At 38.4% G+C, this 27,758-nt stretch overlaps 1 protein-coding gene across 2 annotated transcripts in view; it reads left to right on the top strand.

The window, feature by feature from the left end:
• rxraa (retinoid X receptor, alpha a) overlaps positions 1-27,758 on the top strand; it is a 124,165-nt gene that overhangs the window by 54,410 nt on the left and 41,997 nt on the right. For both annotated transcript variants that reach the window (XM_084386513.1, XM_084386512.1), the window contains exon 3: positions 25,084-25,322. In XM_084386513.1, coding sequence (XP_084242639.1) covers positions 25,084-25,322 — 239 coding nt within the window. The remainder of the gene's footprint in view (positions 1-25,083; positions 25,323-27,758) is intronic.

Genomic DNA, 27,758 nt, shown 5'->3' with positions numbered 1-27,758 from the left:
AATAATATTAAAATTAAGATACAATTAAAACAAAACGAAATTCGTTTTAAAGAATGGATTTGTGCTTTCTGTTTTGAAGTCTCTGTGAAAGTTTGAAAGTCTTTTAGTGCTGCTTCAGAGCGCTCGCGTCCATAATGGAGAACTGTCACGTAATATTGTTTTTTCCTCATAAATGCGAACATGTGTCAACTAATGCAAGTAAATTTAAAAAGACTTAGGCCTACCCGAAATATTATCCACGGCTGGATCAAGTCGCTCAACGTTCGTCGCTCAAAATACAAACGTTCGTCGTCAGAGTCCTGCTCTTCTTCTGAGCAAAATTTGAACTCGTGTCATCTTCCAACAGCACAGGAAAGTGAATAAATGAAACTTGCTGGTTTTAAGGCATTTCAGGGGGCGTTTACCTTATTTTGCATAGATCACCTCAGCTCATTATCTTATGAATAGCGCGCTCTGCGAGTGGGTGTGAACTCATTACCGATAATTAGGTGAGACGGGAGAAACTGTACTTCTCTTTAGTTTCTTACAGATTACATTGCAGGAGAATATTTGTTTTGAATGTGAATTGTTTTATTTAAAAGTAGAAATTTAAAGCTTTCTTTAGACGCATGTTTCATGGTTGTGTGATAAGTATTAGCTGAGTTTCAGTTCATTTTCCAGACTTGTTTCAAAAAGATTTTTGCGGAGACAGAGTGAGCTGAAAGCGCACCCTGTTTATTTTATTTATTTAAAAATAAAAACAAGGTTTTGATGTTAATGTGAGTGTACACAAAAAAAGAAGACCCTCTATAGTTTATAATCATGTATTTATTTTATTAATATGACCGTAAATGACGGACTTTTTTAAGTTTATGTTGCTTCTATGTGAAAAAAATCCAGCAAAACGCGGGGGCGCGTTTGCCGACCTCAGAGGGTTAAACTGGATATTCTAGCAGGATGGTGGGTAAAGGTACTTTCTTTGGGGTGTTGGTTAAAGTTAGCATGTAAATGTCGGCAGTTTTAGTAGCTAGAATGACAAACACTTCAGAGCAAAAGAGGATTTTGAATGTTTAACTTCTCTGTTGTGTGTTGTTTTGAATTAAATCTTGCTAAACAACTTCAACAACAGCTGCGATGTGCAATTTTAATGCAATCTGAAAACTGTTATGTGTGCAGAGAATTGGAAGCGGTCATAGAGGTTTCTCATCCTCTCCTCAGACACAAGCAGATTTGTAAAAAGGACCTTTTAAGCATGTGTTCTGCCTCAGTGTGCAGCAATTGTTAGTTTGCGTTAGGACTGTTGAGCCAGTGGGCTCTTTCCATCAGTTCGCTATGGACACTCAGTCTCTCTGTTAAACTTCACAATGCCTTTTGAGCAAGTGTGTGTGCTAGTGCATGTGTAAAAGACAGAAAAAAAAACGAGACTGCTGTCAAGATCTGTGTATTCTCATAGTGTTCTCATAAAACCTGCATTTGTAAGTGTGTGTGCATATCCCACTGCGCTTCTCTCCAGGAAGAGAGCCTAGAGACTTCCTGTTTGTGCTAAGAGTGAAAGGAAGAGCCTGAGAAGTTAAAGCAGACACAAACATGATAAAAACACACCCACACATACACACAACTGCTGTATTAACACAAAAAGCGGTTCAGTTTACTGTTGTTCAGCTTAGGTGGAACAATCTACATACTATGATTATATTATTTGAATATTATTTACTTATAAAAACAGCAAGCAGAGTTCTTTCTATTTCGTCATATTTTCTTTAAAGGTCCCATTGCATGAAAAATTCACTTTATGAGGTTTTTTACCCTTAATATGAGTTTCCCTAGCCTGCCTATGGTCCCCCAGTGGCTAGACGTTTTGATGGGTGTAAACCAAGCCCTGGGTATTTTTGAGAAAATGATAGCTCAGACGGGCGGATCTAGAATCTTCCCCTTATGTCGTCATAAGGGGAAAGGTTACCTCCCCTTTCTCTTCTTTGCCCCCAAAGAGAATTTGGCCCGCCCATGAGAAAATGAGCTGCGCGAGCGCAATATTGGTTTTTCCTCGAGGGACATCATGGCTTGTAAACGAGCGAAGCATGGCAGTTACTCAGTGTTTGGATGTTCAAATGAACACAAAAGTATTTTTTAGTTCCTTCATCCGAGCCTCTAAAGAACCAGTGGGTTATGTGGATGTCTGATGTGTAATTGTTCAAGTTTAGACAGATAATCTTTCTCTCAAAGTCGTTCAATACTGTTTATGCATCAGTAAATCAAGCCAGTGACTAAACGATCAACTTCACGTCGTTTCTCTTAGTAGGATGAAAATAATCTTACTTAAACTGTGATTAATATATATATACAGAAAGCGATCAAAGAACAATCCCTTTCCAATCGCCCAAGCTGTCAATCACACAGCGCGAGTTTATCTGGACACTTGCCAAAACTCGTTATGAAATCAATGACGCTGTTACGCTGCACAACTTACTGTACTTACCTCATGTTTGCATTGGTGAAAGCATTAGTGAGAGTACAGAAACAGCGTTGCAATGATAAGATCTTCATTCACGCGATTAACAGGCTGTCATCTGCTCAATGCTCATCACTGCAACCTTTTATGTGATGGGAATAGATCTAAATACTTAAAAAACTTCTCACGATTCGTTAATCCCGATAGCTGTAATAGTAAAAACGTATAATAGCTGTAATAGTAAAAGTTTTCGAGAGAGTTCCACATGTAACGTTAATGTGAGATATTTCATATGCAAGCATGTCAGCCAATCACAGCAGTGGGCGTTTACACTGAAGTCTCACAGCAGACACGCCCCTTCAAACAGAGCGTTCAAATCAGAGGCTAAAATCAGGCTAGGAAATAAGGGCACCCCAGGAAACATTCTAAAATAATACAATAATCCATCCAATGGGACCTTTACCAGTCCATTTTAGGTCAAATTGTTTTGTTGTTAAAATGCACCTTTTTTTTCATTTACTCAACAATAACAAAAATGAGATGTTTTTGTTAGTAATTTAAACCGTTTATTTTAAGTAAAATGTAGTGTCTTTGTGACGCATCTTTCATCTTCCAGAGTTTTTTTTTTCCTTTTCGTCAACAATAATGAAAATGAAACAAAAACAAATAATTAATTTAGTAATTTAAACAAATATTTTCATCAGTATTTTTGTTGATGGATTAACACATTGTGTGTCCTTCTACATACGTAAACACTCTAATATGACCCAAACCAAAAACCTAAAATAGTTGCGAAAAAAGTAATCATCCCCATGATGAATCATATTTGGCTCAACAATAATGTAAACGAGCTAAAAAAGAAGCTTTGTGATGACAATGAAATGGTTTCGCCAATAATTTAAACAAACATCATTAGTACTGTTGACTAGATTAACACTTTTTTTGTCCTCTATGTGAACACACTCATGTTACTCAAACACAAACAAACCTATATTTAAAGTTCTCATCTGTGTAAACAAATGCATAAAACTGCATTCATTTCCCCAGATAATCGCTTCAATCATCTGGCCTGTTTACAATCAAACTCATATTCTTTCTTAGCCGTTTTCACATCTGTTTCCAAATACATGTGAATACAGAAAGCCATTAAATGTTCACTTTTCTTCTGTGGCACAAAGGAGCTCTGCGGGCTGTCATTTATCAGGACTCCGGGCTCTTTGTTGTAATTGACATGTAATCCGTCGGGTCTTTTCTGCAGAACAGATGTCACAATTGTTGGTGCAGTTGCTCATTGCTTGAGCTCATTGCTTGGAGGAAAAAGCGGAAAAGATTTAAAGCCTCTTCGTCGTACACTTCCAATCACAGGCGTATGGCAACAGACAGAGGCTTTCTCAACCCACAGATAACGCACCTCAGCGCAGGCACGGAGTCGCTCTGGACCACTGAGTCAATAGTGATGCTCCAGGCTTTTTGATCTCCTCCTTTGTTGATAGAATGAGTGCAGATCGGTTCGAAAGACATTAACCTTTGCCTTGCGGGTAATTCCCATTTATCTTGCTTCATTGTGCAGTTGATTGGCTGAGCACATAGTAGTAATGTGGATGCAGGAGAGGATACACTGACTGGTGGACTCCAAGCAAGCGGCGAAACACTGACTGTTTCCTTCTGTTGTCAAACCCTCATCATTTCATTGCTCTTGGCTGATGCGTTTCTATTTAAATGGGGGCAGTTGTGAGACCTAAACTGTTTTTAAGTGCACTTCTATGTGGTTGCTAGGTGTTTGGTCAAGGGCCCAAATATATATTATATTCTGGTCCTTAGATATCACTTTTATTCTTCTTTCAATGCAAGTTTATGAGATCATCCACCGAAAATTGTTAGTCTGATCGTTTTTATAGGTGACGCTCTTCATAAATCAGCCTACAAATTGCTTACTTACAGTTGTTGCTGCACATTAAACTGGGAGAAAGTGTTTTAGCATCAAAATATGAGACTTCATCTTTAAAAGCAGCGTTTTCGATTATTTAATGGCTTCTTTTAGTGACAGGTGCTTAGGTTCCCTCACAATACTGAGAGATGTTTGTTTTATGTTCTTCCAGTCGCTTTTTCCCTGCACCTGCTTTAAATACTGTCAATTAAAAATGATTTGTGAGACTCAAGTCGCCATGACAGCACTCTGGATCAACAAATTATTTTCACTTAGACAAGTAATCCGTCAAGTTAAATAGGACGCATTACCGATTTAAGATTCCGCTGTCAGTGCACATATCCGTGTATTTGTGCACATGTACTTCAGCTTGTTTGTCAAAGCCGTCACTCGAATTCATGGCGCCAGGGACATATTTTAAATGTGCAATATCTTTTACCTAATATTTATTGACCAAAACAAGAATAATAAACAAAATATATTAATAAAAATATATATTATAATCGAATACAGTTAATATATATATAATTACAAAAAAATAAAATAATATATATATATATATATAGAGAGAGAGAGAGAGAGAGATTGTAATTATAAATAGATTCAAATTAATATTCATATATTTTAATACATATTTTATACAAATCATTTAAGAGAGCGTTTAAGACATTAAATACTGATTTAATTCAGCTGAGAGCATTTGTTTTCTGAGCCAGGGACAAGTATTTTAAATGTGCAGTGTCTTTTCCCTATTACCGTAAATTAAGTAAGTCACAGTATGTAATATAATTAATAATAATACATAGACAATATTGCTCTATGTATTATTATAATGAAACCATTGCTTTATTGATATTATATATTTTTGTTTGTTATTGACAGATAAACTTGCATTAAAATTCGACAATTCTAATAATTTTTTTTATTTTTATAGATATCATTATTATAATGTAAGAGAGCATTTAAGACATTAAAGCCTGATTTAACTTCACTTGCAGAGCTGCACACAGAGAACTGACTCTGTTGCTAATGATTACATTTCCCACTCTGCGGTCTCACTGTTTGGACCCGTCAACACGGAGGTCTCCTGCTGCACGCCTGACTGAATGACTCAACGTTTCCTGAGACATCTGATGAGGGTCGCTGAGGGGCCGTGACCCTTAAACCCCCGTCACTCTGTTAGCCCCTGACAGCATGAAGCCGTACACTCCTGGCTGTTTGTGTCTCGTTGAGAAGCTATGACCTGGGTCTCTCAACTCAACGCCTTGCTTTTCCTTTTCCTTTTCCTTTCTAAGGTGGAAGGAACAGGAAAACAAGGTAGAAAGGAGAGGATGGGGGCTTGGGAGGAGACTCTGATAGTCTACAGAGGATTGTGGGAACTGCGATAAAGGCTGGGGCTTAATCCCACGTAAAGCTGGTGTGTGTGAGACTGCAGCACTCACACGGACATTTCGTAATCATTAGGAATGAGTTGCGTGTGTGAGTGAGTCTGCTTTCTTATAGGTTATTTCTGAATTGTTCCGTTTTTTTTTTTTTTTTTTTACGTTTCTAAATCATTTCCATTTAGTCTTATTTAGCATTCGTTTGCTTTTGTGTGTGGTCTGAGGTATTCTGAGGGTTGTTGTCACTAAATACTCCCGATGAAGGCGTGTGTGTGTGAGTGAGAGAGAGAGAGAGAGAGAGAGCGTTTTTTCTGCCATGCCTTTACTGGAATTTGGAGCAGGAGCTGATCTTGTTTTGCTGCTTTATGAGTCTGAGTGGATGTCTGTAATTGAGGTTATGGGTGATTAAACTCTCAATGCCCCACACAAACCTCTAACCAGCCATCAGTCAGTGTCACCCGCCGTCCTCTGCACTCAGCCTGGGACTGACTGACTCACTCGTATATATGTATATACTTGTATATATGACTGACTCACTCATGTATATATATACTCACTATATATATATATATATATATATATTTTTTTTTTTTTTTTTATAAAAACATATTTTTGATAATCTGGTGATTTTGAAATATATGATATATCTTTTATTATTTATTTATTGTAAACTTGACATTATGTATCACTTGAGTGACAAAACAATAATACTGCAGATGTACTGCAAGAGTGTGCATTCGTGTGCATACACTATGTAAGTTTGGACGAAATAGGTTTTGTTTTTTGGCATGTTCGTGCACGTGATTGTGTTTTTGGTATTGCGATGGCCTGAGGCGTGATGATGTTTTCTGGCCTAATTGGCTTGTTAATGTAGACGCTGTGGGTGGGAAGGGATATGCCCGAAGCTAATGTGTCTTATCAGGACAGGCGGTGAGTGACCGCGGGGGGAGACCTGTCCTCCTCGGCTCCAGAAACTCAGCTGCGTCTGCAAGGCCTGGGATTTATACACACACGTGTCTATGCGTACATGCCTGTTTGTGTAGGGGGCTGATGGGGGGTGGAGGGGTGTCCCTGTTCTTCGATAACAGTTTGTTTATTATGTGTGGGTTAGAGTATAGCTGTCTTCATTAGCCTGATGTGAGCAAGAGGGAGTGGGGTGAGTTCATTGAGTCTGGCAATAGTCATGTCAGGTCAGCTGTACCATATAATCACTGTGCTTATTGTGTGTGTGCTTAAACTAAACTTCATTAAAAAATGAATATATATAATGTGTGTATATATAAAGCATTATTTTAATTAGCACAAAGACAGCATGCTTACAATTTTTTTTTAAAGGTAATATAGGTTAATAAAATAAATGTAATAAATAATATACATTAATTATTGTGTATTGTGTATTGCTAATTATTAATACACACATTGTGAACTAACCTTGCCATGGCATATAATGGTCTAATTATCTTATTATTATTTATTTTTTTACGTTTTAAGAGATTAATTGACTACAACAAACAGTTAAAGGGTCTACACTTTTTTTCTTTTTTTTAATATATTTATATGAATGAATATTTGTAATACTTTTTTAGTCACTTGTTTTTGTGAATCAAATCAGCCTTTAAGGTGTTTATCTGTAGCCATGAGAACACTTCAAGTGAAAGATTTAGCACAGTGCCAATGGATTTCTCATCTTTTCTTTTAATGGTATTTTTGGCTCTCGAAAATGGGAGTCGATGTTCTGCCTTTCACATCACAGAAGCGTGTAATTTTCTATATTACAATGTCAAGTCATTCCTTTCAGCTACAAGAGAAGGCATGTAATGTGAGGTTCATCCTTTTCTTCTGAGTCATGTGTCGGAATCGTTCTTTTAATCTGCCGTCTTACTGTAAGCTTGAGCGGTAAAAGCTCTCACAACTGGTGGAAAAACCCAGCAAAAGCTTCCCTTTAATGTCCTTTTCAGCTTCTTTTTGTGTTTTTTGGCCTCTGTCCAGAAAAAATGGAAAGTCGGGAGGAACGAAGTCAGCAAACCCCTTGTTTTCCGAGTGCAGGCTGCGGCCCCTCGGTTTTGCTGAGGTTGAGGTGTTTGAGAAGCTTCAGGTGGTCCGTTGTTGAGCGTTTGCGAAGGTGTGTGTTTTCATGCCACCCCATTCCCACACAGTCGCCTGGCATGGACGTCTCCCGTCCAGCAGTTCTTCCAGAGCTGACTGTAGCCAATCAAGACTCAGAATTTATGAGCATATTCCAGCGAACCAATAAAAAAACACCTGCCTGCTCAAACATTTCCCCAGGTGCCAATCACAACACCTCGAATGGTGGGTTTACATGAGTTAGCCAGTTATAAATTGGGCTCGGTGGGCCCCTGTGGAAGCATGAAATATGAATTCAATCACGAAAAGGGTTGAGAAAAGCCGCCTCGTTCACAAACGGTGCTGCGTAACATCATGAAACGCTAATGTTTGGAAAAACAACAGTCAATAACACTGAGGAGTCATTGTTCTGTGGAGAGAAATGAAAATGTGACTCATGGAATTCAAAAACATTTTACAGTGTAAAAAAAACCCCCAAAAACCAGCACAGCCTGCTTTAAAGTGTGTGCCTGAGAGAAAAAGTGACAATCTTCTAGTTGAAATTAAAACAGTCATTTTAGCTCAGCCGTGGGCCAACGAACATGCTAACAGTAGGCTGAAATGTGCTTAAATATGCAGCTACTGTAGCACTCTTTGTCTCTCGTATCGCCTGTCCTTTAGGAAAAAGAGGAGGACGAGGACATCTGATGTCCCTCACAGGCAGATGATGAGTGTAATTCAGTTGGACAGGTTGAGCTTTTAGGCACATGTGCTTCTTTTGACACAATGCGGACTGGGCTATCTGTTTTCCTGTCTCCACTTTATCAAAAGTGAATTTAGTTTCATACTTCTCCGTGCGACAAAAGCTCCCGTTTATTGCTCTCACAGTCTCTGCTCTCACAGGCCTTTCTGACTTTTTACAGAAGGTCTGGTTGAACCAACAGAGCCCTCTTTAAAGTCGCCCTGAGGTTGATTAGCCGTGAGAGGGGTGAAACGTTTGAAGTGGTGCTATTTTGCGGCGGTCCGCCTGGAGTTATGATAAAGGCGGTTTGTTTGCGTCCGTGGCATGGCTGTGATAGGTGTCAAGAGACAAAGCTAATTGGACATGAAGTGTTTTACAATGAAAAACGCATAGGAGCCAGAGTCAGTATTCACCTCACATCGCTCAGAATAAAAGGCTCTCTCTGAACCCAGTTTATCCCGGGCCCCAAGGGACTCCCTCTGATGAGAACAGGAGAGAGAGAGAGCGAATCCCTGTTAGCGAAGTCAAAACTCTCAGTGGTTTCTGCGTTGTTTGTTTTATTTATTTTTGGGAAGAAACGGGCTCACAGACTCTAAATGATGATGCTAAATTCTGTGATTGCAGGGCTTGAATTACGTTTCGTCAAATGTGACATATATTTTTAGTAAATACGTAAATATTATAGAATAAAGAGTATTGGTACTGCAGAATATCGATACTGCAGGTATCGTCACAGTAAATAAAAAAAATATATAAAAAAAATTTAATTCAGGAAAAACCCTAATATATAAATATACATTTCTATTTAAGAAATTATAGCAGCCACATTTTACTTTATTAAGAATATAAGTACAACTGTTTAGAAATAAATATATAATGCAATATAATTAAAATAAATATTAGAAATAAATGTATTGCATAAGAAGCTTTGAGTGTGTGTGTGTGTGTGCAGGAGCTGATCGTGTTTTGCTGCTTTATGAGTCTGAGTGGATGTCTGTAATATCAGCTACATTTATTTATTTTTGGCATATATGTACATGTTTGTTTGGTTGGGAGTGGATGTGTTTTTTGGAGCGGGGATCTCATTATTTATAAAGAACATACTTTCCTCACTTATTTCGGCCGCTTGTTGCATGTTTTGTTTGTTTGTTTGTTTTTTTGTTTGTTTGTTGCCGGCAGAAGGGAGGATGGTGGGAGAGGATTGAAACCGCACTTTCCCCATGAGACGTATAGCGCGTTTCCATACACGCACACGCTCACACGCACACACGCTGCTCCCTCCAGAGCGGCGCATGCATTCCCCCCGGCCTGCAAGGCCTCTTCCTGCCTCACGTAGATGTAGAGTTTCCCAGAGCAGACCCCCTCCCTGCACTCACCCCAGGGGTCTGCACAACTCTTCTCCACTTTTCCGTGGGGGGGGAGGAGGTAGACGACTGGAGCGACCCACCCCTGAGGCCTCCGCGGTTCTTTTAGCAGCTCGCCAAAACCCAATCACTCCCCATTTGTGTTTCATTAACGGGACCCGAGCAGAACAGAGGGCGAAAGAAAAAAAATTCATAAAATGAAAAGAGAAAGAGATTTCAAAGACTTGTTATGTGGTCAATAAATTCAGGCCTTTCCAGAGTGCGGAATTGGCGCCTTTGTTTTTCTCCAACACAAAAACCAAAAAAGATTCACATAAATCTGGCTGTGTGATAGAAAGAAATTGCACCTTTTTTTTATGGAGCATGATATTATCTTCCCAAAGCAGGCCTATATGTGGACGGACAGAGAAACATCTGCTGTGGGACATTGCCAAGGACATGCATACAAACACACACTCGCACCAGAATGTTTTTACTCGCACATTCATGCCACTCTGTCATTGAAATGGGCCTCGGTGCCAAGCGTCACACTCTTGCACCTAACTCCCACGGCGGGCGGCACTCGGGAAGATTTACATGAATTAGCCAGACCTGTTCTCTCGATACACTGCAGAACAGAAAGAATACAGTGTCTGTCTTGAAATAGCCTCTCAGCCACAGCCGTACACACACATACACAGAGAGAGAGGAAGTGACAAATTCCACAGCGCACTGCCATCAGCCCAGCAGCCTCACTTCATGTAATAACCATCAAATTGAATCACAGCCATCTGATTGGCCCACACCCCTTCAAATCCAGACTTTAGAAGCACTAAGTTGCATATTACGCTTTATTGTTGCTTCCTCCATCATCTGGTTTTGTTTCCCTTTTTTAATTGGCGCAAGTTTATGTATCCACACGTGCGCTGAAAGAAGCTGGTGTTGTTGCAGCGAGGGCTTCTGGGATGTTTAAAATCCAAGCGCCAGACCACCAGACTCCCCTCAAGTCCCATAAAGACAACCCACTGCTCCCAGCTAAGGAAACGCTGAAAAACCTGGCCGTCGGCCATCTCAGTTAGTTTTTATGAAGTTCTTGTACCTTTAGTACAGTAATGTAGTACTTTAGAAGACATTTAATGTCAGTGATTATGTCCACAGAAACTAGAGAAGTGCATGATGGGTATTGTTTGAGATAGGATTTTTTATTATAATAGCATTTTTGCTAAACTTATTACCCTGAAAAGCTGCAATTCTAGGTGTTTTGTTGATACCAAGGACCCCCAAATGTCATGACCCATATAGAAGATAGACCCCCTTCTTAAGTATATATTTGAGGAGTATTAAATGTACATTTTATTTACTTTATATTTTAATACTGTGTGAGAAAAATAGTGTGATTTTATAAAATCCACATCTTTATGTAGTTATTGCCTTTTATGTTGTTGTACTAAAACCAAAATAAATTAAAATATTATCAAAAAATTTGCTTAGTACAAAGTATATATTTTCCAGATAACATTTCAATTGTTTTACACTGAAATGTTTACCTTATTTAAATTATATATATTTAATTAATACATATTCTCTCACCTTAACCCTTTGGGGACTAAGCCCTTTTTGGTCAGTTTTCTCTATTTTTACATTTGGGCTTATAAACCAAGTAATGGAGATGGAACACCATGTGTTTGGTATCTATGGATTCAGAAGACCCTAAGCTAACAAAAGAATGCATGTAATGTGTTTATAAAGGAAGTATGAGTAAAAAAATTAAAATAAACTAGATAATTTCAAAAACGAAAATTTTATTTTAGTAATTTATTACTGAAAATCACACCTTACACAACAATAGTGAACAGTTTTTGAACAAAATATATATTTTTCAAACCCTTTACTTGACAGACATTTGTAATTGTTCAATCAAAAGTGTAAAGAACAATTAAATAATGACCTTTATATACAAACAGTCCCAGGCGTTTTTTCTCAGGCATGCCAGTGATTCGAATTTCTCCTCGTCACTTTCCAGTAACTGTTAATTGTTCCAGAGCTTGTTCTGAGGTAAATATTTTACTGCTTGCCATCATAAAAGTGCTAAAACAATAAAATAATAATGCTATAATTGCTAATATGCTATATATATAAACATTATAATTGTTCTGTCTCTCTCATATAAATCTGTGTGTGTAATTCTACGCTCCGTTCGCTCTCTGTCTCCTTCTCCACTCGACGCTGTTTGCGTCATATCATTTACTATAGTACCACCCCTTGCAAGGCTACAGAGTCCTCTGATTAGCTAGAATACGTCATGGTAACCTTCCTCTGATTGGGCAAGAAAAATATTCCTCCCAGCGGCAATTTTTCCATTGGTCTTTGTGCGTGGAATATTCCTAACAACATCGATTTCATTGGCCTTCTACACAGTGGTATTGCACAACAAGGAAGTGTGTACACCATATACCACTGTTTTCAGCGGAGTCTGAGGAAGACGGCAAAAAAGACCGCATCTCTCTATCATTAATAGTTTTTAAGATAATTACACATTTGTAAAAGTATGCCATTTTGGGCGGTACCGCCCAATCCGTCCCCAGAGGGTTAATACAAAGTAAATACTTTCCAGTAGGGATGCACGATATATCGGCCACCATATCGGTATCGGTCGATATATACAAATTTTTTATGTTATCGTTATCGGCCTGATAAGAAAATTTGTCCAATATATTAAAGCCGATAAATAATGTATTATTTCCTTCAGCTGAGACTCTTCAGATTCACACTGTTCACCATGATGGCTTTAAATTGCTTGATATATACTTCAAATAAGGAAAATACAGTTATGTGCGGTGATATCGGCTTCATAAAATTATAATGAGAACATTATAATTGTGTTTTGGGACATGGCTTTTAATAGTGAAACTTTTGTTTTTGTAATCAGGCTCTCAAAAAGTAATTACAAATTTGGATTTAGATATCGGTTATCGACTTTCAAATGTAACGAATTATCTGTATCGGCCAAAATTTTCATATCGCTGCATCCCCACTTTCCAGATAACGTTTTAATAATTTACTTCGGCACTTACACTGACAGTAGAGAATATAATGTATTTATATAATTTAGGAAACACGCCACTTTTTTATTTATATAGCGTTTTATACGATACATTTTACTTATATAGCACTTTATACAGTACAGATTGCTTGAAAGCAGCTTCACATTAATAAACTGCAAAATATCTGTGTTAGTTGTAAAATTCAATTATGAAATTAATTCCATTTCATCTGTAAAGCAGCTCTAAAGAAGATAATAGTGTCATTATTTAGCTCGATTTATTTCAGTGTTGTTTTAATTAAATTCAATAACTGTCAATTATGAAAAGTTCAATTCATCTATAAGCAGAATCATCTTCATAATATCACGATTAGTATTTTCTCACACAGTATAAACGAGTTGTAAGTCAAATTTGATATAATATAATTGCCTTTATATAATTAGAAGAGGGAAAGTAACCATTCAATTTGGGATTCCTTAGTTGTAAGTCTAAAAACCCCTGTACTGATTTGTGTAACCCCTAGAGAAAAGTTTGCAATCACATGTACAATATATCTCTGATCGTCCACTGCTCGCTTGCTTTGATTCAATCTCCTGAATTTGCGCAATCCTGTGAGCAAGCGAAAGAACTGTTAAACCAACACTTCCTGTTTGTGGTGACAAAGAGTCTGATCTACACAAGAGAGATCTGACCAGAAAAAGCCAGAGCAGCATAAATCTTATAATGCCCTCCATTTTAATAAACCCTTCCTTCACCTCAGCAGGTCATTCTGTTAGCATTAAAGCCAGCGCCACGGGACTTGTTCTCATTCGGGCATTATCGCTAATTCATTTGTGGATTTCAAATGAATGCTTTTCGGTACGGTTTCATGCTGGGGCCCCGGCTGCTTCTCTTTTTTTGTGCGGCATGAGTATTGTGTATATTTTGCCTCTCCTTCTGTTGTCACAGAGGAGAGGGATCGCTGAGCTCCGCTGAGGAGTGATGGGAGTCTCGCTCCGGCTCTCCGGGGAGGGATGCCATGGGCGGCAGTGTGTAATTACCCTCCCTGTCATGTCCCGCTCCTGCTCTAATCATGTCTTCGACTGTCAGTGAGCTCTCCTGAGGAGATTCCAGCCACCACCAGAACCACCTCTCTGGATCTTAAATAAGCCTGCACCCTCCTGCTAAACTCATTTGATGACTTTCTGCATTATGCTAAGACTTGAAATGTGTCATAGCTGCGGCACAAAGCTACAAAGGAAAGCAGATATGTGGGGGATGAACAGGGTTGTAATGATGGAGCTTTTCTGAGAAAGTCTTAGACAGTTTGAGGCAGATCAAGGTTGTGTGTGTGTGTGTAGTTGTTAGTGGTTCTAATGGTGGAACTTTGTATTTGGAACTCTGTGTAATTTTTGGACTTATTTTCTTTGGTCAATAGCAAGATGAATTTTTATATATACACTACAGTTTAAGAGTTTGGTGTGTAATATTTTTTGAATATTTTATGCTTACCAGGGCTGCATTTATATGATCAAAAGTACAGTAAAAGCAGTAATATTGTGAAATATCATTGCCATTTAAAATAACTGTTTTCTCTTTTAATATATTTTATAATGTAATTTCTTCCTGTGATCAAAGCTGAATTTTCAACAGCCATTACTCCAGTCTTCAGTGCACATGATCCTTCAGAAATCCTAATGATTTGGTACTCAAAACATTTCTTATTATCATCAGTGTCGAAAACAGTGGTGCCGATTCAATATTTTTGTGGAAAACTAACCTACCCCCAAACTAACGGTAGTGTATCTTTATACATTATTTTACTATAATCACAAAAGATTAAATAAATACAATTTCAAGTAATACTTTTTATACATTTTAAATTAATTTTAAATTGTATTTGATTCGGTTTTAGTTTTTGTTATGCAAAATATACTTTTTATTAAAAAAAAAATTCTTTAATACGATTTTTTTTTTTTTTTCAGATTCATTGCGATGAAACAAATAATTACTATACTATCTACACTTATCAACACATTTTCTGAATTTTTTTTAATGCAAGCAGTAAAAACACAAAAGCCTCATTTTTATATTTGACAGCGGCTGTGCAATGAATGATTCCTTAAAGTCATTTGCTAATGAATCAGACTACATAGATCACGCTGTACGGATAACTCATTAGAAAGATGTGTTTTATGATGTAGTCAAGTCTTTTTATGATATGGAGATACGGAGTATCTGTGAAATCAGCATTACATAAACTGAGACAAGTCATCCATGCGGTGTCTCGGGGTGCATATTTTCGAAACAATGTGGCTGCATTGTTTGCAAATGAATTATTTTCTCATTCCCCACCCTCCCAAAATGATTATTTCTAAAGAAAGCAGGAACAGTGCTACATCAAAGTTTCTGATGTTTTTGTGTTTGAACTCCCTGTTGCACAGTTGGCTTCCTTCCACAGTAGACCATTAAATCAAACCGGCTTTAGTGAAAAGTAAAAATAACATTCTATGAGAATTAGCTTTGTGTTCATAAAGGCGAGGCCTTAAGCGGCATGTTTAGTTGTTTAGATAAAGTATGTGCGCACAGGGTTGTGCATTCTCTAGCGTGTGTTGGCTCAAGGGGAGACTCGTATCACCTCACAGTTAAAGAGTACAATTAGGCCGTATCAGAGCGGTGTGATGTTTGCAGCGGGGTGAGAGGAGCGATAGCAACTGTAATCTCCTCTTATCTGCCCTCATACTCAGCCAAGTGCGTCTCCTCCACTTTCTCTCCTCTCCTCTAGGTAAACAACATCTCTCTCTTGTACAGAACACCCAAAAAATGGAGAGCCTGACAGCAGAGTTGAGCTCTTAATGATGGCAGTTTCAGAAGCTCAGTGAAAATAAGACGTTAGATTCATCAAACCGTGGGTGGCAATTTACCACACTCAACGATATCCTCGGTGGGCCGTCCAAGGCTTTTTCCTGTGAATACTCATCCAACATTCATTATTTTGTTTTTCTTTTCATTTTATGTGCTGTTGTTTTGTTTGTCTTAATGCTTGTTGATTTAAGGGCCTTGGCAAATTCATCCTTCGGAGTAGAAACAGAGGAATCGCTGTTCAAAATGCTTCTGGGTCCCGTTACGCTTGTGGTTCCGCTGTCGACTTGCATCTCGTCCGGTAACGATACTTTAGACTTAAAGGCTCTGTATCTATGGGTGTTTCTTCAACTATGGGCACTTTTTTTGTAGACTTTTGAAAATAACATTTCAGAACACACTTTTAACACCCTCAATAGTTTATCAAATAACACTTTACAACAGACATCACAGGACAATTGCCTTTTTTTATATATCTATAAATTGATGTGTTTAATAGCATTCTGTTGTGGATATAACATTTGTAACAATTTTAACATGGAATAAAATGGCTGACTCCGTTGTCTTGCATTATGTATCCTAAACACAGAATTAAAAAAAAAATTATTTTAATTTGCCAAAATTCACAATTAACTTCATTTATTATTTATTGAATTGGTCAGTTTGGTGGGATTGACACCACATCTGTTGGTCGTAATTTAAAAAAATAATAATGTGGATATCTTTTTCACATAATAAATATTCAAATCGTTTGATTGCTTCAATCTTTCTTTAGAGTTCTTATCATCGTTTTAAACATGTAGTAAATCATTTTTCTAAATGTATTTTCAAGTTTAAGATTGGAAGTCTGTGTCTGGTACAAGGATAAAACAATAAAATGGGACATAAACATACCCAGAGTTGAAGAAACCCCTACAACGTATTTGTTTCACCATGTCCTGCAAAATCATTACAGTGTGTCCCAATTTAGATCTCCTGTTGAGATTGTCTCCTTCTGAATGGGAAAACTTTAAAAAGTCTAAAAGCGACTGCCCACCATGCCCTACCCAGCATGCCTTCCTGTAGAGGCAGTCTTGCGGTGGCTTCACACTGTCCTGTCACGCTATGCTGACAGGTGAGCGTATCTCCAGGGTGGGGTGCAAAGAAAGGCCCCGTGCAAGAACAGGGGCCCCCTTCACCAGGGCCACTTTGTGTTCTTCTTGGCTCTGCATCCCGGCCACCAGCACTCCCAGAGTCAGAGTAAACACATCAGCCGGCTCTATTTACTTTCATTGCTTACACAGCGCACAGCAGATTAACCTGTTTATACAAACACATACAGAAAAATGGCTGATTAATGCCCACGCTAGGCCTTGTTTCTTTGCGTTCACACGCTGAAAAATGTCCACACACCAAGCGTGGCCTATTCCGCATCCATAACAATAAACAACAGCTGCAGTTTAAGCGGTAATGATAAGAATAACACTAATGATGACTGTCAAAGAGGCGCGATATACAGTAAATACTGTATGTTGCTTGTTAGTCTGCGAGTCCCGTCTCTCCACACGGCGGCGGGGGCCAGGACGGCTGTTTGCTTGTCACTCTTGTGCTGTTTTCTCCAGCGAAATTCAAACTATCCAGAATAGCATCTCCATTTTCTCCGGTTGCCAGTTCTTATTTTTAGTCCCTGCATTAATTCAAGCGCCGGCTTGAAAGTTCCTCAGGAAGTTGCAGTGTTCCCTCCTCTCGCCTTCGTCCTTACCTACGAATAGACATGAGCATTTTCAGAGAGATGCAAATGATATGTTTCATCCTGCTGTCAGAGCTCCCACAATCTGTGGGCTTCAAAAAAGCACGGCAGCCAGTGCCAAACATCTTTATGAATAATAGATTGTGTCACTTCCAAAAAAAATAAAAAGGCTCTAAGACAACATATTTCAGTGTATTAGTTGAAAGTCTCTGTTCGGCGGACGTCTTGCAAAGGGTTTATTTGCTCCTTTTGTAGTTGTTGTCAAGGGATACTTGCAGTGGCCGGGATTTTCCTGGGAAAAGTGCTGGAGATTTGGCCGTGGAACGTGAGCAAAGAGCTCCCTGAAGTATAGTATGGAAAAGCTAGGACAGGATCAGAAGCTTCTTTTAACCAGTTATTGTGAATCTATGGGGCATTGTTCCAGGTAGGGTCTGTAGGTCACTACATTTAACTTTGGATATTAAAAAGTTGAGCTAGGTACTGTGCTTTTTCATACTATGAAACTCAATAGGGTCCAATGTTGTTTGCAGAAAATCTCATCTTTTTTGTTTCACAGAAGAAAGATTGTCATTCAGGTTTGGAACAGCATGAAGGTTACTGCATAATCAACAAACGTGTTGACTAGTGAAACAGATCTAGATTTTTTGTTTTCTTTTGTTTTCTGGTTTGAAAATTCTATCAATTTTTCACATGCAATTAGTCTGTTCAGACCAGTGAATAAAAAACAACAGAGAGGCTAAATGAAAATGCTAATTTCCTCTCTGCCAGTAGGTGGTGCTTATAGAAAAGCTGAAATAGCTTGGTTACACAAATACACAAAGCACTGGCCAACTTTACGTTTCTGATATCAGCTTGTCACGGAGAAGAAAGGAAGTAAAATAATATTTACGTGCTTTCAATTAGCCGGTCAGGGTGTTTTTTTTGTTCACTATGGTGTTTATCAAACAATACACATAACAAGCATACAGAAATGATTCTAGATTGTTCCTCTGCTATTCATTGTCGCTTAGCAAAATAGTCTGTTCGTGGGTGCCACAAAAACGTACATCATATTTGTTGCCCCCGCTTTATTAGCAGTCGATGGAAAAGAGATTAGAAAACCTCTCCATGAAAAAAAAAAATCTGTCACATTGATGGCATGCGAATGTTCATGTTGGTCTGAACAGATGTTCATTTAAATGAAAATGTTTATCGCCCTGAATATTCGTCCTGGTGTGAACAGGCCTTTAGTGTGATATTAGACACTTTCTGACATTATTTTTTGGAGCGTCCCAATGAACATTTTGGTTTTTAAGGTGACATGTCAGGTTCATATTAATTATTATAAATAAATATTATTTAAATATCATTCACGATCCAAACCATCATCCTCCATCTAGGTGTTATTGAGCAATAATGCGTCTTATGTTAAGATCTGTGAACTATCCATTTAAGACATCCATTTAAGTCATTCAGACTCCCACAGTTGATTTTTAAAATGCATAGTTTTACCTAATTTTTTGTGTGATAAACCCCTTTATTAGATGGCAGCCACCTGTGAAGAATGCTTAGACCTGAAGTTTTTCTTCTCATGATCTCGATCCTCCTCTCTGGAATTAGAGGATGAATTATAGAGATGAACAGCTGTTGCAGGCTCTCAGCCTCGTGCAGCTCTGCTCCTGTTTTCCATTCATAATGCAGATGCTGCTGTTGCAGATGCCTGCTAGTTCTTAGCACCAACAGGACATACCAGGAACAGTCGGATTCAGACAGTGAGGATTTTGTCCATACACACCTTAAAGGGATAGTTTAACACAAAAATGAAAATTTATCCTACATTTTTTTTGTCCGTGCAATGAAAGGGAGACTTGAGACCTTCTTCAAAATACATTATTTTCGTATTATAAATAAAAAAGAAATGATTATTATTCTGCTGAGACACCAACCTGTAGGGTCTTTCCCCACCCGTATGTTTTCCTGACAAATTACGGCTAGCCATAGCACTCATTTACGGACTTTGTTTATCTTGCAACAGGAATGCATGCTTACTTTGTTCTTCGGCAGTGATGTAACCGGCCCAGAGCAATAAGTGGAATGAATATGAAACTCTGGTTAAAGCGCCTGTCACAGCAAACCTGTGAAGCGGAGATCAGAAGAATACAAGAGAGGCTCTCCCTACCAATCACTCCCATTCAGCTCCTTTCAAGTGCAAACATTAGTCATGCAGTCATCACACCAGCAGGCCCAACATGAGTGTGCAGGCGTGTGTGTGTGTGTGTGTGTGTGTGTGTGTGGTCCTAGGGTATCATGAGAACAGGCGATCTCTTTCTTTCCCTTTACCTTTACACTGTCCCTTCATTGCCTACAAAGGTTGTGTAGAGCGCCTCCACGGAGCTACATGATGCTAATCTTCGTTTTCACTTAACAAAAACATAAATAACTTTAACCAATATAGGATCTAAACATCACATTCAGAGAACACACAGACGTCCGAAAAAATTCTGGAAAATTAGGAAATATGTAATTTACCCGGCTCAAAAAGCTATGGAAATGAGTAAAATATTGGAGGGAGGGTGATTCAAAGAAAAATCATGAAAATGTCTCATGTCAAAATATAATTTCTTCTAATTATGCTCAGGTCTAAAGTGTTTCTTTGGCTAGATCAATTTTTTTAATCACAAATGAGCGATTGTTGTAAAATCATGGAAATAACATGGCAAATCATTTGTCAAAAAGTGTGGAAACCGTAAATTGTAAAGTTGCTTTCATGTTAGATTTAAAGCATGTGGATTTTTCTTTCTTTCTTTCTTTCTTTCTTTCTTTATAAATCTAATTTATAAATTTGTTCTAGCACATAGACTCAATTTATTTGAATTTAGTTACTTATTTTACTCTTTTTGATATTATGCTGCCAAAATGAGAGTTTCCTCCATGTTTGATTCTCAGCCAAGAGGTAAATCTGTAACGTTTAGATCCTCTTTTGTTCAAATGTTTTTTGTGGGGGACTTCAACCAACTTGAATTTTTGTATGCAGTGAAAGATGGATATGTTTGCATTCCAGCATAAACGGATGTGAAAGGAGCACAAAGTCTACAATGACCTAACCTCCTCCAACCTCCCCTAAAAAGCTGGGCAACCTGTTGTGCATTATGCAGTGCACCTTTCTCCAATATGTCCTGTAGCTGACGTAGCGAGATAATAATCCTGATTCCTGCTGATTTATTTGGTGGTTTATACCTGTCAGATGCCTTGGAGGTGATCGGCAGCAGATGACAGCTGTGTTTTGGCACAGGGTGAAGATTGGAGGGCTGCCACTCTTATTTAGACGTTGCCAGGGCTGTGATTTCTGTCTTACCTGCTCTTATCTAATCTAGCAGATTTATCCGGTTAGCTTCAGGTAGCACGGCACCCTGATGATTTTACAGGTGCTTTCTCAGATAGCTTGTAAAACATGTTTCTCTTCCCAACCAAACGGGTCAAGACAAAGTAAGACCATGGGGAAAAGAGTGAAAGATGTATGAGACAGAAAAGAAAGAAATGGACTATTTTATGGCACAATGACAAGGGAAACAGAAATGTATAAATGGGTTTAGATTAGGTATGATGGTCGATGAGGTTGACTAGTTTAGCTCGATTGTTTTCCCTATTTCTTATCATTTTTGCTTTAATTACCATGCTTCTAGCTGTTTTTAAATGATTGAGTCTTTTGTAAACGTCCCCAAAAAAAAAAAAACATGTCAAGTCTTTGGGCAACCCACTGACTAGTCAGTTTTAAAATGTTTTCTTCACATCCCTTGTCTAGATCAACAATTTTCTTTTGAACTAAAAAGTTTTCGAATGAAGCAAGTCTCAGATCAACGTCAATGTGAAAAACTCGTCTTCTCTTTTCTCTGTCCTTTTTTTTCTCTCTCTCTATTCTGTTTTCCACTAGCTATGCCCCTCTCTGGGGCGGATTAAATAAGAGCCCCTTTTATCCGTCTGTAATCCTGATCTGGCAACCCTAGCCTTCATAGAGAGAAACACACCACCAACTGGCAGCACACACATCTGAATAGTACAGGCCATGGACATGTGCTGTATATTACAAAACATAGAATCCTTGCGTGTCGCACACGCAATCCTAAACAACTCAATACTGACGTGCACACACACAACAAAGTAAAATTCATGTTCAGATGCATTCCTGCGTGTATTAACGGATCAGTAAGATCGTCTGGTTTTTAATTTATTCATTTATTTTTGAAATATTACATAAATAAACATTTATCAAAAATGTATTATACTTAATATATTTATATATATTCTGTGTATTTGTTAACTTGATATGTGTAAAATGTAACCAAAAAAAAAAAAAAAAAATCTTTAAAAAGTTTAGTTTGAAAAACCAGCTTGAAACAGCTGGTTAGGATATGGCATTACACTCCCAAACTGACCCTGGATCAGCTGTGTCCCCAGTGTGTTGCAGCTGTCCGCTAACAGATTGGCATCAAAGTGTTTCTGAAACAGACCATCTCTGGGGGTCTTATCACCTCAAGATAAATCCCTCATTAGACTGAATAATGATTACATTTCACTTCCATGTGCCGGGAAACCGTGTTTTCCTGTTTATGTGACACCGTGACATTAGAGAATTAATTAATCACTGTTTTTTGGCAATCAGCGGGTGTGAATGTGTATATGAATGCATTGACAGAAACTGCAGCTGATTTCAGGGTGTTTGCAGGAAGTGCTCCGGAGGAGGGCAGGATGTTGGGGAAGTGTTTGGCGTGGCGGATCTGGCAGGCAGGCAGGCAGACGCTAGCATACCCCGCTGACAAGCTCTCTCTCTCTTATATACTCCGTCCCGCCCCTCTCGAGTGCCTTTTGGCCTGGAATCCATCACAAGACACTGTGAAGTGACATCAGACAAGTGGAGACAGAGAGCTCCTGGAAAACACAGACTGGACATGCTGTTTTTCTCAACTGTCACTTAATTGAGTAATACATCATCCATATTCTGTGCAGCCCCCTTATGAAACTGGCCTGTTATGAGTCTCGGCACTTGCGTAACAGTATTAAGTCATGAAGTACATAAAACATTTGAAGGTTTTTTTTTTGTCTGTCTTTGTTTTGTGCTTAGATTTGAAAAAGTTATACTAGAATTTGTGGATAATGTGTGTGTGTGTGTGTGTATATATATATACATACATACATACATACATACATACACAATTTGCAAAATGTTGAATGATGAGGCTATTATACCATTTTGTCAGGGCCACTATCGTCAGATACGATTGACAATTAGCATACAGTTTGGATTGGCGGTATGGTTCTGTTCTGGGCAAGAACTCCCTGCGCATCCATGCAGCCTAGCATGGATAAGAGCAGGGAGAGCAGCAATAACCCCCCCCTGTTTATACTTTCGCCTGGCTCCGCAGACTGCGTGTGCCCCTCCCCAAACGGACGAGGCGTTTATACTTGACGCACTCGCCATTGTACTATTCTTTGAAACGACAGGGGGCGACTCGAGTAATTGTCCTCTAAACCATCAGGAATCAGCGGTGAGAAGAAGAAAGCTATACACACGTGACAATGTTTATTTTAGTAATTTTGTACTAAATATTTAACTAATTTAGAAGTGCAAACTGGGTGCCGGTGTGGTGAAAAGTTCGAGCTCGGCCAGATTCGGCTGGAAGTCGTTCATCTTTGAATGCAGAGCCGCGCGCGCTGTTACAAAAAAGCACCTTCGCGCTCGTGCGGACGCGTCGAGTATAAATCTAGCTTTAGGGTAAACCGAACAGAACCAACATGAATGTATTGCAGATATCATTAAAATATTGAATTAATGTACAACATAATTCGAGAATTTGGTCTGATTCAAGGGGAATCAGAATGCGAATTCCTGACTGACGAGAGGAGGAGCTGGGGATGGAGGAGGGTAATCAGCTCCTGAGAAACGCGATAGCTGCTGATAATACTGAAGGAGCTTATATATGAATACAGTGATGGGCGTCGTATTCCTATAGGTAGACGTGGATCAGCTGAGAGTCAGCTGACGCGAGCTTGACTAACGTGACCTGCCAGAACTGACGCCGCGCTTGATTTTTACATTTTAGGTACCACTGTACTTTTTAGCTCCAACCTTTTGGGGGAAAAATAACTGTAATGAAATACAGAAAGATTCATGTAGATAAAGCCTGCAGGTTCAGGAAAACTGAGAGAGATGGGGGGAGGAAGAAAAGAGGTGCGTAAAATAAGTGTGAGGTAAATGAAAGTGAGCGAAGTACAAGGAGAACAAGACAAGGTTAGAGAGAGGGAAAGTAAGCATTCATGGACACAGGAAATATGGCCTTGTCACCCAGGCAAGACTGACAGATGTCCCCCCATCATCTCTTCATGACAGCTGACAGCATGACGGGCAAGTTCAAGGAGAACGAGAGAGCGGAGGATAGTGCGAGAAGGGAGGAAGAGTAAGGAAGCAGAAAATGAGTCTGCTACCTAATCAGTTGGCATCCTTAGGGCCCTTGACCTTGTATCTCGCTCCCGTTCTCTTTCTCTCTCTATGTTTTCTGAAGCGTTCTCAAAGCCCATAAAAACACACGCTACATTAGAGGTACTTGTTTCAAGAATTTGCAAAGATCTGAAAATTCAAAAGTAACAAAATAATCTAAACAGTTTCAGGAGTCAGCTTCTCTATTTTAGAAACTAGTGAGCAGCCCACAGGGGCATCATTTTAAGGCATCATTCATAACTGGACATTACATTTTTTTTATAATTAATGTATTTTAATTTAAAATTGATTTTTCTGTTGCTAAGACAAAAATCTTTAGAAGCCTTTAAGTAACCTTAGTAGATATATAGAAATATTAAATCCTAAATAGTCATCTCTCTGCAGATTTGTCCACTGTAAAAAGTTAAATACAAATGTATTTTTATAGTAAGTTATTTTCAAATTGCTCCAAATCAGCTTTGCATTGAATATAATGTTGTTTTACAAACCACCAGTGAGCAACTAAAAGCAAAATGGCTAAAAATAGATACAAATAATTGTATAAAATTGCTAAACAATTTTATTATTACTATTTATATAGTGATTTTCAGAATGTAAATTACTCTGAATCAACTTTGCAGAATATAAAGTTGTTTTAAAAACCACAAGTGAGCAACTACAGTTTACTTGCCACAGTCCGTGGCAAAGAAAACCTTTTTTTTTTAAAGAAAGAAAAATGCATTATTATTATTATCATAACTAGCATCTCCTTTTACATGAAACCTGCTTTGTATGCTGTTTAGAAGCTCAGTTTCTCCGTATGGAGGAAGAATGCTTCTAATTGTATTAATTTATGGTAAATGATTCACAATCTGCTAATTGGTGACCTCTGCGCTAGATGATTAAGAAGTGCAGTGCACCCATGTGACTGCCTGTCTTTTGTTACTTTCTCAGAATAATCATGCAGTGTAAGGTTTAGCTAGTGGGTGAAAAGGTCTCTTTGTCTGTCTCTCTCTTTTGGGCTTGTATCTTCCTGTCTCACGCCGTAATATTTGGAAAGAGGAAATCAACTTTTTTCTTTTTTTTTTGCAGTAAATGTTCTAATCACTTCCTTCTACTATTCTCCCCACAGACTCCTCAGGACATGTGACGTCCTCTCCTCTCAGCTCACCCACGTCCCACCGGGGGATGCATCCGTCACTGCTCAGCCCGACTTCTTTAGGCCACTCGGGGTCCCTGCATTCCCCCATCAGCACTCTCAGCTCGCCCATGAACGGCCTGGGCTCTCCCTTCTCTGTCATCAGCTCGCCCATGGGGCCACATTCCATGGGGTCACCAGGGATGGGTTACGGCCACAGCGTCAGCCCACAGGTAGGGCCACAGTCCGAGTCCCTCCTTCAGAGCTGTGTTTAAAGAAGTGCTTGCATTCAGAAGTCGTATTTATGTTTCATAATTAAACATTGTTGCAAATCGTTCAGTTTAACTCGACTGTTCTCTCTCGCTCTCTCTCTTTCCAGTACTTTCGCTCAATCTGTCTTTTGTTCCATAAATAGGCCTGCACATCTCTTTGTCATTTAAAAAGAGGCTCACAATTAAGACATCAAAGCTGGCAGTGTCCTAGTTTTCTTTGAAAGCCTGATCCACATGAGTAAAATGGTTCTCAAATTCACACACGTTTGTAGAGTGCCGTCCGTTTTCTCATTGATAACTGTACTGTGGTTTTTCACCAGGCTTTTAGCTCATTTTAAATTATAGTGTTGTTAGGTTGGAGGAAGTTGAAGTGGATTTTGTTCTTTCCGCAGAAACAGGATTGATCTTTTCTAAGGTCACATTTTATATTAAGGTGTCCTTGTTACAGTGTAATTATACAAATAAGTGCTGAGTAATATTAATTAATTAACAACATGTAATTGCTAGATAATATTTAGGGTGTGTTCAGGGTTAGTTGTTTGTAGTTATGCATGAATTACAGTTATTTCTGTAGTAAGTGCATGTAGGTTGTATAACAGACACTGTAAAATAGTGTTCCCATTTCTGAATTTTTTTTTTTTTTTTAAAGTCTGAGCTACATATCAGATTCATACCTCGCACAGTCCTGTTTAAGACCCCATAAAATCAATATACTGGAGTTTTGTGACTTTGGAGGTCTAAATGCTAGTGTATTTCTAAACATTGGTGAAATTCACTCAAAGGTTCAATACTATAACATTAGTTAATGCTATAGTTAATGTAAAAATAGCAATGAACGATACTTTTACAGCATTTATTAATCTAGTTAATGTTAGTTTGTACTTATGCCATTACAATTTTTTTTTTTTTTTTTAAGTTTGAAAAATTACTTTTAATTCAACGATATATAGGCTATGTAATTATATAAATTATTAGTATATTTTTGGATTAAAATCAACCTAAAACGATAAGAAATGTTATTAATAGATATGTCCCACCAAAATATTTTAGTTCAATAGAGAATGCATTGACACAGGACGGAAAACATTTTTGAACGATTCATGGTGTCTTTAATCTTGCTGTTATTTGGTAGCAACAGTTGGCAGAGTCCATCCAGTAAGCCAAACACCAAATATATATTTTAATACATTAGTTTCCATCTTAGAACATTTTCAATGAGTCATTCATGATCAATCACATCTTTATCTGGAGCTTCAATTCTCTGGACAATACTGTTGAATCTTTGAGAGCAGATTTGGTTATTGCATTGACTTACAGTTGTTAGATGTTTCTTGAGAAACCAGTTTTATCTTTACACAGCGTTCAGACGCTCTCTGGGTGGGAGGCAGTCATGGGGTCTGATGGAAGGTGATTTGAGTCAGACGGTATTTGTCACTTATGTTTAGCACTCGGCTGACTGGCTGTTTTCAGGCCCAGCCGGGTGGAAGGGGGTTGCGACTCAGTCCCTCTGTATTTAACCTCCGAGGATCCTGAACAGGCACCCCACTGGCATAAACTTCCCAGCAACACACTGCACACAATTCCCCAACACACAGATAGCATGCGTCAAGATCAGTCGTTATTTTGTCCAAAGATGGTTTAACACCAACAAGTGGAACCACTTGCACTTTATGACAATAGAGAATTGTGGGTCTGACAATGACTCTCATTTTTACATGCAGTCCTTAGTTACCCACCACCTGGTAAGACTTATTTATTTTACCTGCAAGAATTTTAATGGCCATAAAGAATGTAAAAAAAAAAATATATATATATATATATATATATATATATATTATTAAAAGCCTATTATTTATTATTATATTAAATCAATCATTCATATATACGTTTCTGTAGTTATTACTTTTTTTATTCTTTCATTTATTAAAATTTTTTCCTGTGGCATTTAAATGCTTAAATGCTCTTAATCTCTTATATTTTTATTTATATGTATAATATATGTTGTAATTTACCGGCACCTCAGGATTTCAAGTGTTGTACTGCCTTTGTTATGGCACCTACTGAGTGTAAAACAATAGGTTTTTGTTTTGTCTGGATTCATGTGTCTGTGTTTAGTGTGTGTACAGTTTTAAATCATAACAGCATCCACCATCACATGGAGCTGGAAAACATTTACAATACACATTTGTTTGAGTTGGATTGTGGCTTTCATGGATTGTTCTCAAAAAAATTTTTTTTTAATGTTCGGATTGCCTTCACTTGTGGAGGTTGGTTTTGACAGAGACAACCCATAGCGATAGCTGTGGTGACTCACTCTTGCACACACAGGCACAAACGCTGTCAGCCTCAATCCCACCAGCCTCGGCACAGCATGGACCCTGCCGTCTCCCAGCAGCT

The sequence above is a fragment of the Rutilus rutilus genome, assembly GCF_951802725.1.
Source record: "Rutilus rutilus genome assembly, chromosome: 18".
In the NCBI taxonomy this organism is placed as follows: domain Eukaryota; kingdom Metazoa; phylum Chordata; class Actinopteri; order Cypriniformes; family Leuciscidae; genus Rutilus; species Rutilus rutilus.
Note: the sequence above shows the minus strand (reverse complement) of the source record. Positions and strands in the feature narration are given on the sequence as shown.